This window comes from Leucoraja erinacea, chromosome 9, assembly GCF_028641065.1.
Source record: "Leucoraja erinacea ecotype New England chromosome 9, Leri_hhj_1, whole genome shotgun sequence".
Lineage (NCBI taxonomy): Eukaryota > Metazoa > Chordata > Chondrichthyes > Rajiformes > Rajidae > Leucoraja > Leucoraja erinaceus.
The window spans coordinates 48,206,713-48,221,831 of record NC_073385.1 but is presented as its reverse complement, the minus strand read 5'-3'; the positions used below and the strand labels follow the sequence as shown (position 1 = coordinate 48,221,831).

At 42.6% G+C, this 15,119-nt stretch overlaps 1 protein-coding gene across 4 annotated transcripts in view; it reads right to left on the bottom strand.

Annotated features, from left to right (window-relative positions):
* Positions 1 to 326: 326 nt before the first annotated feature.
* Positions 327 to 15,119, bottom strand: part of si:ch211-10a23.2 (Galectin-related protein A-like) — a 37,987-nt gene continuing 23,194 nt past the window's right edge. For all 4 annotated transcript variants that reach the window (XM_055640756.1, XM_055640757.1, XM_055640754.1 and 1 more), the window contains 2 exons: positions 6,617 to 6,791; positions 327 to 759 (listed from right to left, as the gene is read on the bottom strand). In XM_055640756.1, the coding sequence (XP_055496731.1) occupies positions 616 to 759; positions 6,617 to 6,791 (319 nt within the window). In that variant the 3' untranslated portion in view covers positions 327 to 615. The remainder of the gene's footprint in view (positions 760 to 6,616; positions 6,792 to 15,119) is intronic.

The window sequence follows — 15,119 nt, the reverse complement described above, 5'->3', positions numbered from 1 at the left end:
TTTGTGAGGTTCAGCGCAGAATGTTCAAAATTTGCTACGGCTTTTGTAACAGCAGTTCAAGGCTACAAGTATTTGTGCATTACATCAGTGTTAACTGCTCCCTATCTGGTAAGATATCTAGCCAACTTAATAAAAATAACGATGCTAACAAATAATAAAGATGTTATCTAATACAGATATTGCCTGCGAAAAAAACAGGGATGGTCATTAACTCCTAAGGACCATATGTCCATGTAATCGTTCTGACAGTGACATACCCTAACTCAGTAATGCGAAGGGATGGTTGACTGCAATGTGATACGAGTCATTAAAAGCAAAAGCTGACAGACTTTGGAACATAATTCATATTTAATTTAAAAAAGTTGGTTCTTAACAGTTCAAGATGCTGGCTTGCTTTTAAAGTCAAATCAAATATTTGAATAACTCAAGTCAAACAAATTCTAAATGGTTTTACAATTTTTTTACTGCCCGCCAGACATAATGCTCGCTGCTCAGAAGGCAAATGTTGCAGGACTGAAGAAAGTGCAGACTTTAAAACAATTCTTTAAAACAATTCTTACTGGGTAAACCATCGCCTTAAATTGTAACTTTTTTTCGAGAAACTTAGTACAAGGATTAAACTACTTTTGTCAGTCGAAGGTCACCTGTAATTTTTAATGCAGTTAATTTTTGTAGTTGCTGGAAGCGATACGTGAAGTCAAACAGTTGCTGTCCGTCGACTTGCACACGGAATTGCTGGTGTTCACATAGGATTTCCATCTGAAAGCAAATTTTAAAATGTTGAAGAATGCTGAAGAATTATGGAATCAGACATGACAGTGGGTCATAGACTTGCGCATCATGAAAATGGCCCCTTTGAAACACTTGTGTCTGCGCTAACAATTAAGCACCTGAACACACTAATCCGATGTTATTCTCCATAGATTCCCATCAACTCCCCTCAGCCTCTACCACTCACTTAAAGAGTCGTGGTAATTTACTGTGACCATTCATCCACCAAGCCACATGTCTGAGGAATGGTCTAGAGAAATCACAGGGAAAATGTGCAAATTCCACCCGAATCGCTGGAGCTGTGAGGCAGCAGCTCTACCAACTGTGCCACTGTGCTGCCCCTTGTGTACGGTGCCTGTACCATCACATTACCTGTGTGTTTCCATTCATCTGCTTTTTCCTCTTTGTCCTTCAACGTTTTCTTTAAGCACACAATACCTTTCTTAAAAAACATTACTATTCAAAAACCCTAAAAACCCACCTGCAGACTGGTGAGTCAGTAGAGTGCTCTGAGTGCAACAGTCTGTCAACGGCAGTCACTTGAAACGAGTATGACTGTCCTCTCCTCTACATACGGTCATTACGGTGGAATCCCTATACGGACGAGGCCTGTGCGTTACTTTGTTTAACGTGGGGAGACTGGAGCACAGGCAGCCACCACACAGTCCTTGCCAGATCTGGGTCAGGATCCAGTGGCATGGAGTCCAAGGTGACCAGGGACCCTTTTCTGCTGCAACCTTCATCCACCTTCCCAGCCGTTGTGACGCTCCACTAAAGTCAGCCATCATCCTCCGCCTGTTCCACCGTTGAAGTCTTGGTTGGATTGCTCTTTGTCAGGGACCTCACCCTTGACCATATCACCATGGGTGACCCTACCAGGAGCATACCTAAGCTTGTGCAGCAGTCTGTACACTTGCAGATATGTACTCTCCATACTTAAAACAAATATATTTTCAGCTGCACACTGGTATGCTGGTGACTTGACACAAGCTCCTGCCCTCTGCTGGCACTCTCACGGCAATTAAATGCCCTTGGTTCAGCACAGAATGTTCATAAGTGCATGACAGGAGCAAAATTAGGTCACTCGGCCCATCGAATCTGCTCCTCCATTCAATCATGACTGACCTATATTTCCCTCTCAACCCCATTCTCCTCCCTTCTCTCCATAACCTTTGACACCCTTACTATCATGAAACTATCAATCTCCACTTTAAAAATACCCTATGACTTGACCTCCACAGCCGTCTGTGGCAATGAATTCCAAAGATTCACCATCCTCTGGTTAAAGACATTCCTCCTCATCTCCATTCTAAACCTACGTCCTTTATTCTGAGGTTATGCCGTCCGGTCCTAGACTCTCACATTACTGGAAGAACCTTCTATCCATTCATTAATCGGTAGGTTTCAATAACATCCCCCCTCAATTTCTAAATTCCAGTGAGTACAGGCCCAAAGCTATCTAACGGTCCTCAGGTCAAACGGCTTGTTGTTAAACAGCATGGGCTGAATGGGTACTCCTTGTGTTTTTAATCTGGTCTCTGACACAGCCATCAGTTGGACGTGATAGAAGATGTGTCTCTCCTCTTTGTTTGACTACACAGCTTTCTCTTGCCTAGATACAGCTTTCTCTTTTTCAGATGCAGCTCCCTGCTTCCGAGGATTCCTCTGATGACAAGTTCATTAATGGTTGCTGGATTTTGATCTTGTTACTAACGAGAAATCTTCAGGCTGGGGATTGCTGTGCCGCTGAACAAAGAGAGGGGGAGATAAGCAGCGTCCATCACCTCCAACAGCAAGTGATAAGACACTGCAGAATCTGAGTGGATTGTCAACACATTTAGCAATGAAATGCCCTCAACTACAGAAGGTTCATAAGACGAGGAGCAAAATTAGGCTACATTGAGTCTGCTCCTCCATTCAATCATAAATGAACCATTTTTCCAATCCTGGGTCTCTGGCAGGAGTTGCCAGTTCCCAAAGTGGCCGACACTGACTGGTCAGTGGAGACTGAGCCACATCACCCAAAGGTTGAGCAGCCACACTGTTTGCTGAGCTCTCTCAGGCAGCCTCTTTAGCCGCGCTGGATTTGGAGCGCCGCGCAGCCAGCGGTAGAGTTCGCCGGGGTCGGAGCTCCAACCGGCGCAGCCCGCGGCCGGACGCCCGCAGCCCCAGCTCCGCGATGTTGGGAGTCGGTGGCCACAGCGCTCCGGAGCTTACTGCACGGCGACCAGGTAAGGCATTGCCCGCTCCCCCCGCCTCTCCGACCAGGTAGGGGACTAAGAATTAAAGTTTCCCCCTTCACTCCCCCCCACCACATAAAATCCCTCCAAACTAACTGACTAACATTTAAGCAATGATTTACAATGATTCCCCGGTCTCCGGGGAGGAGGCAGCCGCTCCAGACTTTTCAAGCCGCCCGCGCGCTACCTACCTAATCTACGCTAAAAATCTTCAATTCTGAAATCCGAAAAATTCCGAAATCCGAGAAGTGTCTGGTCCCAAGCCTTTCGGATAAAAGGTTTTGTACCTGTACTTTAAATTTCTATCTTTTTGATATCAACTTGATTGCCATTTCAATTCCTCTATTAGTTTAGTTTAGCTTAGGGATACAGCGCTGAAACAGGCTCTTCAGCCGATCAAGTCCACACCGACCAGCGATCCCCACACATTAACGCTATTCTACACTCGGGACATTTAAAAAAAACATTTATACCAAGCCAATTAACCTACAAACCGGTACGTCTTTGAAATGTGGGAGAAAACCGAAGCTCTTGGAGAAAACCCACGCAGGCAACGGGGGGAACATACAAACTATGCACAGACAAGCACCCAGAGCCAGGATCGAACCCGGGTCTCTGGCGCTGTAAGGCAGCAACTTCTACTGCTGCGCCACCGTGTCGCCCTTAATGAAAATTATTTAATACAGGTACTCTGAAAATCTCTACTAAATTTCCCATGAACTTCCACGAAAGAGAACAATCTGTCTCTACATAAACAAAATGTCTCATCCTGGTTATCTTTTTACTGAATCTCCTTTCCACTTGCCAAGTCATTTTTAACAGTGCCCATAACTAAATACTCCATTTGAGACTAACCATTCATAAATAAAAGTTGAGTACAACTTCCTCGGTTTAGCACTGTACTTATAAAATCAGGGCTCTTGAGTGTTTCTTTTGTTGGAACTTGTTCTGCCAACTTCAAGGGTCTGTACAGGTGAAATCCTGGCTCACTGCTCCCCCACCTCATTTAAAATAACACAATTTACTATATATTCCCTCTCCTTCTTCCAAAATATATGACCAATGAAATCAGATTCCAGCTCAGAAACTAAATGTGAATGAACAGATGTCTAGGTTCAATAAATACAATCAAAGCAATCATGGCACAAAGTAAACCATTCACTCTTTTTCATCAAAGGTTGGGAATCTAAAGCTGCAGTTTTTACTGCACTGCCAACTATTTATTATTGGTGCAAAGAACAATCATTTGTGTCTATCTTTGTACCTTCACCTAGGTCAGACTGAGTTTTATTTCTTGCTTGGATGCAGGTGGAAGAGCAATGAATTGAGCTGTGGCATTCTTTTAGCAATTAATGACAGGTTTGGAGATTAATTGTGTTTCACGTCCTTGTAAAGATACTGTGCACTACCATAAAATAAATTGGATACAGTGGATTTCTGTGAGCTAATAGATTTGGATTTTTAACAGCAAACATCAGATCATTTGATCTCTCACTGCCACTTACTGATGGGGTTCTTTCAGAATGACTATGTTTCCATTTCCAATAACATATACTTTGCATGGATCACCCACATTTAATCCTTTCAGCAAATGCATTATCCATAAAAGTCCCATTATCATCACGATTACATTTCACAAATCTTTCAAAATACCTTCTTTGTAGTTGCCATGATTTATTTATATACCAAAGTACACACACTACCATAACTTCAATGTCTGCCCTCACCTACCCTGCACATTTACATGCATTTTATAGAATCATACAATGTGGAAGGATACCATCAGCCCATTGTTTGCAACTAATCTCACTTTCCTCCTCTTTTGCCAGATATTGAAAACTTTCAGCCTCATTTGTCTTGGCTAAAATTGATCCTATGAATCTAAAGGCATGTTTAGCCTATACTAGCCAATTATTAACCAGCAGAAACATAGAAATAACAATCAGATATTGCTATTTGTTTTATCCTCTGTTACACCATGCATGTGTTCCAACTGCTAACATTTGTTCCTACTGCTCTTTCGACTGACGTTAGTTAACCCAGCACAAATGAGGGATGAATCCTGAACATGTCTCAGCTACTCAAAGATAGACACAAAATGCTGGAGTAACTCAGTCGGACAGGCAGCATCTCTGGAGAGAATGGGTGACGTTTCGGGTCAAGACCCGTCTGAAGAATGGGGCTCCATTGCGTATGGCAGCCTTGCCTGCAGCTGTTCTTCCTTTCATTCATTTTTATATTTTTTAGTCTGTCAAAAAGTTTTGTTTTGGATGTCTTTTAGTCTTTTTATGTGGGGGGTGGGGGAAAGGGGGAAACTGTTTTCTCAGTCACTACGTGGCCGAGGATGCGTCTGTCCTCCGAGCCGCATCTTCGCCCCCCTCCTCGGGGCCTACCATCTGGATTGGCGTGGCCTTTCCTGCCGGAGACCGGCCAGAGCTTCAGCTTCAGCAGCGGCGCAGCAGTGAAGTACCATCACGGAACAGGTGATGTCTTACCGGGGTTGCCATGTTGGAGCTCCGGAGTGCTGGGACTGACGACTTTTAACACCGTGGAGTTGTGGTCTGCAGAGCTTCCAGCTGCGGGTGGCGCTGACTTTAACAACACGGGGCCCTGGGATCTTTCGCCAAGGATTGCTGTGTGGAGCTTCGCCCAGCTCGGCGTGTGAACTTCGGGAGACGCGGTCTCCGGTAGGAAGCAGCCGATTAGGAACTCCAAGCCGCTGAGAGTGTTCTTCTGATGCCAGAGTTTCATCATCCGGCGAGAGGGCCTGAACAACAGGCCGCCGTTGCAGCGACTGCGGAGGCCTTAATAGGCCCCGACCATGGGTAAACATAGAGGAAGATGACTGAACTTTTATTGCCTTCCCTCACAGTGGGAAACGTTGATTCCGCTGTGTGTGAATGTTCATGTTAAATTCTATCATGTGTTGTGTTCCTTTTATCTGTATGGCAACCCAAATCTCACTGTACCAATTGGTACAGTGACAATAAATGTAAACTTGTACTTGTACTTGAACTTCCTTCTCTCCAGAGATGCTGCCTGTCCCGCTGAGTTAGTCCAGCATTTTGTGTCTATCTTTGATTTAAACCAGCATCTGTAATTCTTTCCTACATATTTTCTCAGTTACTCAATGCATGTATTGACTAAGAAAGGGATCAAAGATTTCAAACATTGTTGGTCCACAAAGAAATTGCTTTCTTTATGTGGAAAAAAACAAAATTATTGTTCCTGGGCAAAATTACAGGTACATATTTGCCAGAGTAAATTGAATAGAAATTCTGCTAATGAACTCATTAGCTTACAATTACTTGCCTATTCATTTAAAATGTTATCTTTATCCAAAAACTAGGAACAACTGCAAATGATGAAAACATGAAATAAAATAAAAGATGCTGGATAGAAAATACCTCGGGAGATGAGGCAGTGTCAGTGAAGAGAATAACAGTTAATATTTCAGGCTGACTGACCTGATAAGCATTTCTAGCATTTTTTTTTTCCCTTTCAATGGCATATCTACTCCCTCTTCTCTCTTTTATATTTTCATTAGGATACCATCTAAAGATAGCAACACATGGTACTTTTACATGAGGTAACTTGACACTCACCTTGAAGTGTTGCATAGGTGTGAAAGGGAAATAAGGTATATTTTTCTCTTCTTTTCCCCATTTGCCTGAAACTTTGGCATTTCGAACAACTGAGCGTTCCCGGAAGCTAACAGTCACTTCGAGGCCGATGTCCGTCTCTGGTTCCAAAGGGTTGCTGATGAGAGTTAGCACAAATCTGTAGATAATAACACAAAAAGAGATTCCATTTTGAATTGCTTTCCAGTTCCTTTTCCCCTTGTACTCATTTCTAAACTGTAACTCAAGACAGATTACCAGCCCACAACGACATCTATTCTCAGATATTTCACCTGAGCAACAATTGTGCACAGATTAAAGCTGGAACATATATGCTACAGTGCACACAATACTGTGATGTCAAGTCAGACAGGGCACGTCTGTAATCATCATGTTGAAGGTTCAAATCAGAAGCGGCTTGATTCAAAGATGTGATATTGGGTGATTCAGTTTATTGCTTCCTAATTTGATTGCCTGAAATATGACTCATGGAAAAATACTCATAGTTTCCTCAGTCTATTATGTCATAGGTAATAGGGGAGGAATTAGGCTATTCGGCCCATCAAGTCGACTCCGCCATTCAATCACGGCTGATCTAGATTCAAGATTCAATTTAATTATCACACGTACCAATTAAGGTACAGTGAAATTTGAGTTACCATACAGCCATGCTAAGTAAAAAGCAAAAATACACACAGCACATAAAACAAAGTTTAACATAAACATCCACCACAGTGGAATCAACATTCCTCACTGTGATGGAAGGCAATAAAGTTCAGTCATCTTCCTCTTTGTCCACCATGGTCGGGTCTTTGAACCCTCCGCAATTGTCGTTGCCCACAGTCTGATGTCCAGGCCTTCTCGTCGGGATGATCGAAACTCCAGCGTCGGGACGGATCGGAATACTCTGCGGCATGGAGCTCTCGAGTCGGCCGCTTCTTACTGGAGACCGCTGCTTCATGGTGTTAAAGTCCACAGGCCCCGCGGTCGGAGCTCCAACACTGGCAATCCTCGGCAAAAGATCCCAGGCTCCGCAATGGTAAGTCCGCTCCGCACCCGCGGCTTGAAGCTCTGTGCTGGTCTCCAGGAAAGGCCGCACCACTCCACATTGTAGGCCGCAAAGGGGGGGAAATCGGACACGGAGAAAAATCACATCTTCGTCGAGGTAAGTGACTGAAAAATGTATCCCCCGATCCCCACACCCCTCACATAAAACATACCGAGAGATATTAAAACAAACATTCAAGACATACTTAAAATAATAAAAACAGAGAAGGGACAAGACAGACTGCTGGCGAGGCAGCCATTACGGGCGCCACCCAATGGTATCTCTCCATCCTAATCTCATTCTCCCCATAACCCCTGACATCAGTACTAATCAAGAATCTATCTATCCTGGCTTTAAAAATATCAATTGACATGGCCTCTTCTGTGGCAAAGAATTGCTCAGATTCCCAATAGACTAAATAAATTCTTTCTCATCTCCTTCCTAAAGGAACGTCCTTTAATTCTGAGGCTATGATCTCTAGTCCTAGACTCTCCCACCAGTGGAAATATCCTCTCCACATCCACCTTATCCAAGCCTTTCACTAGTCGGTAAGTTTCAATGAGGTCCCCTCCTCATTCTTCTAAACTCCAGCGAGTAGAGGGATCTGGTTCAATAGCAATAGGGATACATACTCAAGTGGGTTGGTTAGTCAAATGACGAGAAAGAAATACTAGAAGTCATTAATAATCCTGCCTAGTGGTAGACAATTCAACAATTAACAAGAGTGGGGAACCAAGAGCATGCCCACTCTCAACAATGATGGCCAGTCTAGATACATGATACAAATAATTTATGTAAGAACATACAAGGAATTTGATTTGCCGTACAGTCATACCAAAATAGCAGCAAGATACACAACTACATAAAATTAACATAAACATCCACCACAGAGCACTGTGATGGAAGGCAATAAAGTCTTATCTTCTTCCGTCCTTTTCTCCCATGGTCGGGGAGTCGAACCATCTGCAGTCAGGGCGATCTAAGCTCCCGCGATCTGGGTGGTCGTAGCTCCTGCAGCTTGGAGCTCCCGAAGTAGGTCCCTAACCAAGCGACAGCGAGTTCCACAATGTTAAGTCCGCAGGCATCTGCGGTTGGAGCTCCCAAAGTCGATCCCTGACAAGGGATCATAAGCTCTACGATGTTGTCCACAGACTCCCAAGTTTGGAGCTCCCAAAAGTCGATCCCCAGCTAAGGGACCACCAGCTCCATGATGTTACTGTTAGGCCGCTGTGCGATTAGGAAAAAAAGTTGCATTTCCGTCGAGGACAGAGATTAAAAATGTTTCCCCCCACCCCCCCACAATACAAAACTAAAGATACACTAAAACATACATTTAACAACAAACTAAAAACCACAAAAGAAGAAAAGAACGAGACTGACTGTTAGCGACGCTGCCATCGTGTGGCGCCACCCGGTGAGTGCCAAAGACAAGGCTGAAGCATTTTGAACAAACTTTGGTCAAAAGTGCCAAGCAGATGAACTTTCTTAGACCCCTTCTGAGTTCTCCAGCACTGCACAAGCCAGTCTTTGGCTGATTTGATTCACTGCATCTGAAACCTCAGAGCAGAAACAACCATTCTTTCCTTCAAGTTGTGCTTTTGGGCAAAGTTTACGTTTTCCTCACATATATCTATTTGAGAAGTAGGGTACAATCCACTGTCAAAGGTAAACAACATTTCACTACAGTCCACAAAGTCAGTCAGTGAGTCAGCAGCATCTCTGGAGAACATGGATAGGTGATCTTTCAGGTCAGGACCCTTATTCAGATTGCGTCTTTTTATGTAGGCCAACATCTGCAAATCCTTGTCACTACATTCAGAAACCCTGCGATTTCTGTAGCTGGGTTGCTCGGGTCAATTTAAAGGAAGGACACAAAGAGCTAGAATAACTCAGCGGGTCAAGCAGCATCTCTGGAGAAAAGGAATAGGTGATGTTTTGGGTTGAGATCCTTCTTCAGACTAAAGTCTTCAGACTTGATTCTGAGGAAGGGTCTCTACCCAAAACATCACCTATTTCTTTGCTGCAGAGATGCTGCCTGACCCGCTGAGTTACTCCAGCTCTTTGTGTCTGTTCTCGGTTTAAACCAGCATCTGTAGTTCTTCCCTACACATACTAAATCCAAAGGATGTTGCCTGAGCTGAAAAAATAAGAAATTACGAGGTTGCTTTAAAAAATGTTTAAGAACGAGATGAAAGGGGAAAAAACAGGAGTAAAGCAGAAGGGATCTGGCAGGGGTGTTGCCATTACACAGAGTAGCACTCTGAAGTGGATGGGCTGTCACATGTTGGAACAATTAGTTATATGCTGTTGTAAAACAATTCCAACATTGAATGACTCAGCGTGTATTTTTAGATGAGGAGCCACGCATGCACCTCACTTTTTTTAAAGGAAGTTGCAGAATTTTGACATTGGGACAAGAAGTTACTAATATCTCAACATCTCAACTTTAAATATCTCTGTTCCGCTCGAGGGCAGATTTCCTCTTACCACCATTAAATTCTTCATCCTGTCCCATTTGTAAATGGAATTTATGGGTGAATGACTGGACCCTGTAGCAAAACTGTAACTGGTTCAGAATGCATGGGAACATTTTTGTAATGCTTGAAAATTGTTGACAAGAGTAACTGACTTTGGCCAACTTTCAACAAACGTCTTTGCGGCATTCTATTTCATCTTTGAAACATATAAGATTTGTCACAATTTCCCGTGAAAATTTATCATGACAAGAGCAGTTAGGCCATTCGGCCCATCGAGTCTACTCTGCATTTGATCATGGCTGATCTATCTTTCCCACTCAATCCCATTATCCTGCATTCTCCCCGTAACCTTTGAGACCCTTAACTAATCAACAACCTATCAATCTCCACTTAAAAAATACCCAATAACGTGGCCTCCACAGCCATCTGTGTCAATTAATCCCTGGTTCGTCACCCTCTGGATAAAGAAATTCTTCCTCATCTCCATTCTAAAGGTACATCCTTTTATTCTGAGGCTGGGTCCTCTGGTTCTAGACCCTCCCACTACTAAAAACTCTCTACATCCATTCTATCTAGGCCTATCATATAACTAGCTGTGGCATTTAAGTTCATAATAGGGGTTGAAGGGACTTCAGTTGAACAAGAATTACCTTGGAATCTGGTCAACTTCTAAAGCACACTTCACTCCCTCTCTCTCACTAATTCAGTGATTTATCCAGTGAGCTGAGAATTTAAAAAAAAAGGTAATCCTGATCTCTGGGTAGTTATCCGACTCATCTAGGTCATTGCAAATGATTAAATAATCTAAGAATTTAAAAATCCTACGCAGAGCTCTCACATCTAAATAAGTCACTCTTGCTGGAAGATCATATATGGGTTTCACCTGAGGAATGTTTTTTTTAATCAATTATGTTGGCCATTGCTGACAGGCTATTGTATGAACAATGGCCACCTAAGCACATTACCAGAGGGTAAACGTGGAACCATACCACAGCAAAGAACAGATTAGAACAGAAAATTCCAGGAGAAGAGGAAGAACATTCTAGGGAGAACAACACTACAGTGCTCAGAGGATACTCTTGGGGGATCTTCCAGTAAGGCTATGTAGGTAGAATTTAGAAATAGAAAGGAAATGATCACTTTGATGGGATTGGATTATAAACCTCCCAATAGTCAGGGTGAATTAAAGGACCAGTTGTATAGGGAGTTTGCCAAGAGCTGTAAATATAATAGGATAGTATTAATGGGAGATTTTAACTCCCTTCTTTTGATTGTGACTCGCATACTGTAAAGAATGTAGAATTTGTTAAATGTGTTCTAGAAGGTACCTGGATGTGGCGCCGACAGACAAGAAGCCGAAGCAAAGAAGTCGAAGCCAAAGAACCAAATGGAAACGAGGCCGAAACGCCAATAAACCGAAAGAGTCCGAAGACGAAACGCCTACTAACCGAAAGGGCGGGACGCCCAAAAGCCAACAAACCAAAAAGCTGCGTCGCCTAAAAGCAAACTTACCGAATGGCCGCTCTGTCGAAACGCTACCTACCCGAAAGGCAGCGTCACCTACAGGCCAAAGGACCGACTGCCGCTTAACAGAAAAGTCCAATAACGGACTTGACGTTGCCGGGGGGCGGGACTTGTCAGCAATTGGTCCAGACCCCCGCATCCATCACATCACTGTGAAGGCATGAACATTGTCCCAAACCTCCGCTCCACCCGGTCAATGTCAAGTCCGTTATTGGACTTTTCTGTTAAGCGACAGTCGGTCCTTTGGCCTTTCGGGTAGGTGGTGTTTTGACAGAGCGGCCATTCGGTAAGTTTGCTTTTAGGTGACACAGCTTTTCGGTTTGTTGGCTTTTAGGCGTCCCGCCCTTTCGGTTAGTTTGAATTTAGGCGTCCCATCCTTTCGGTTAGTAGGCGTTTTGTCTTTTGACTATTTCGGTTTATTGGCGTTTCGGCCTTGTTTCGATTCGGTTCTTTGGCTTCAACTTCTTTGCTTCGGCTTCTCGTCCGTCGGTGCCTCGTCCGCACACGGTTCTCGAAAGCCTCCTTAATCAATATACAGAGGTGCTCGCTCTACGAACATTACAAAGTCCAACTAAACTCCAAACTATGAACTGCCTTGATAGCACTAGGGACTTGGGGCTTTGATTTTGTCTTTGCAGTATATTGTTTGTTTTTATATATTGAACTTTTTGTTGTTTATTATGATGTCTACTGAGTACTATGTTTACATATCTGGTGTGTTGCTGCAAGTAAGAATTACATTGTTTCATTTCGACATCCGACACTAAAACACTCTTGATGGCTAGAGAAGGGACAACAGTGGACCTCCTCTAAAAGCCCTGTCCCACTGTGAGAGTTCATTCCAAGAGCTCTCCCGAGTTTTAAAAAAATCAAACTCGTGGTAAGCACAGAGAATGAACGTGGTGGGTACGTCGGAGCTCGGGGACGTCTCTTAGCGCTAACGGCAGGTACTCGGGAAGACTCGCTAACGGCAAGTAAGCACGGGAAGACTCGTGAAGATTTTTCAACATGATGAAAAATGACCACGAGAGCCTCGAGTACCGACGAGTGGCCATTACCGTAAATCTCCGCGTTCGAATCAGGGCAAACGCGGGAGAACTCGTGGAATTAACTCGTACCGTGGGACAGGGGTTTTAAAGAATGAGGTCGGGCAATTGATTGCAACGTTAACCGGAGAGCACTTTGGGACCAGTGACCATAATGCTATTAGTTTTATAATAGTTACAGAGAAAGATAGGACAGGCCCACAAATTAAGGTCCTAAACTGGGGACAGGGCGATTTAGGAGGTGGGAATTTGCACAGGTCGACTGGGAGAATCCATTTGCAGGGAAGGTGGCCTATTTCCATGCTGTAAAGCTTTATGATTCTAACATATAAATCCTCAGGTTTTGTTCACTTATCCACTGTGACAATAAGCAATCTGTTGAGTCAATTTCTTATAACTGCCTGTACCTGATGCACAATGTTGTCTTTGGTTATGAAAAGTCTATCAACCTTAGATTTAAAATCAACAGCTCACCTAGTATTCATTGGCATGTGTTAAACAGAGTTCCAAACCCTCTGTGAGCAGGTAGTTTTCATGAGGAGCTGAACATGAAGATAGATGACTGTAAAAGTTGTGAGGGATGGGAGGAGGAAGGATGTGGAAAACAGAGAAATGTTTTGAGAAAAATATTCTCATTGCAAAGTTATACTTAATTTCTCACTTTGCATTTTTTTCCAGAATTGCTAAAGCTTCTTTACTATAATATTTTATGTACTTATGTTCAAATGCTGGAACATAGAAAGCAATACTACAACATAAAAGCTCCTTTCTGCTTATCGACAACTTCAGTTAGGAATTAAATATGCTTGTTAATGTGCTATTGTTTCATTAGCATTGTCTCATAAACGTTGTGCGGCCTTCAAGAAATTAAAACATAAAATATAAAGTAAATAACATGAGTAGTCATGATAAATCCTGTTCTGAGTTAGTAATGTGCTAGTAGCTTTTGCAGTCTGAAAAAGGGTTCTGACCTGAAATGAATCCTATCCATTTTATTCAGAGAAACTGCCTGAGCCACTGAGTTATTCCAGCACCTTGTGTCATTTTGTGGAAATGACCATCTGCAGTTCCTTGTTTATGGAGCAACTTTTGATTGTTTTCTGCTTTGGAAATTGGGATCCATTGGCTCAATAGAGCTGAATTTTGGAAGCAAAGTAGTTCAGCGCACACCACCACGTCAAGGGTTTATGAAAGCTTTTGTGCTAGCTCTGAGTGCACAATTGGCTCAGCAAAAGTATAATTAATTTATATAATTTGCTTACATTTAATTGCCATTAATCTGCAGTTAGCAAGATGTTGCATTGTTGTTACAGAATAATGTGCTTGATAATCGGTAGTGAGGAAGTCTGTAGGGTATATATGTATTTTCGGCCAGAGATGACTCACCAGTACATGAATAATGATCAAGTCTTGGGAATGCTGTGCTTTATTTCTGTGAACTACCCCCTTCCCCCAAGGCCATGAGAAAGTAAATGACGATTTCTATGACATGTTTACAAAAAAAAATAGGGAATGCTATTTCTTCCTGTGCCAAAAATGTGAACTCTGTTTTTTTTTCTTTCTCCCTTTGCCAGTTTTCACAGTTCTAAAGGGAAACAAAATCTCGGGTGAGATAGATGCATTATTACATTTAAAAACTTATTTCCTATGATTAACTTTCTACTCAAATAAGAAGTGTTGTCACATACTGGAATCCATTTGCTAATAGCTATTTTGCCAATTTGAAGTAGTCTAGTTATTTTCCATCTGCCTTCGTGTGCTGTTTTTTCCCCTCTTGTAACAAATTAATATTTAATGTGGTATTCCAAATAAGTCAGAAGATACATCTAGTGAATAGATGACCCATTTAAGTCAGGTTTTTTTTGGCAACATTGTTGCGATAAGACAGCTTGGTTTTTGCTTCTGATCTGAAGATCTTCATAAAATATCCTTCCAAAGGGATATCTGGGAAAGATGAGACACAATCCTCAGTGCTAGTGTGCAGTGCACTTCATCATCTTTGCCATATGATTGAGCTTTATTTGAGCTTTATTTCTTCCAGGCCCAAACAATCACATGCTACAAATTAAGCTCAGCATAGCACCAAAGCTGTTAACCCACAGAATTAATCTTTAGTGATGTCAAAAATTCTTAATAATATTTACAGTTGATCCTTTCTGGCATGCTTCATTTCAGAAAATTCAGGAATGAAAAAGATGCAACTGTGCTCCTATGCAAATAGCAAGCCAGTTGTGTTAAAGGTCTGAAACAATGTGTGCACCAAAATAAGTATTCCTTAAAAGTAAAATGTTGTTCTTTTTAATTGTTGTTCCTCTGGCACGTATAGTAAATTGTCACACTCCATTTGGGCTGCTCAATGCACAACTCTTGAAGCCAAACATCAAATCCATTAA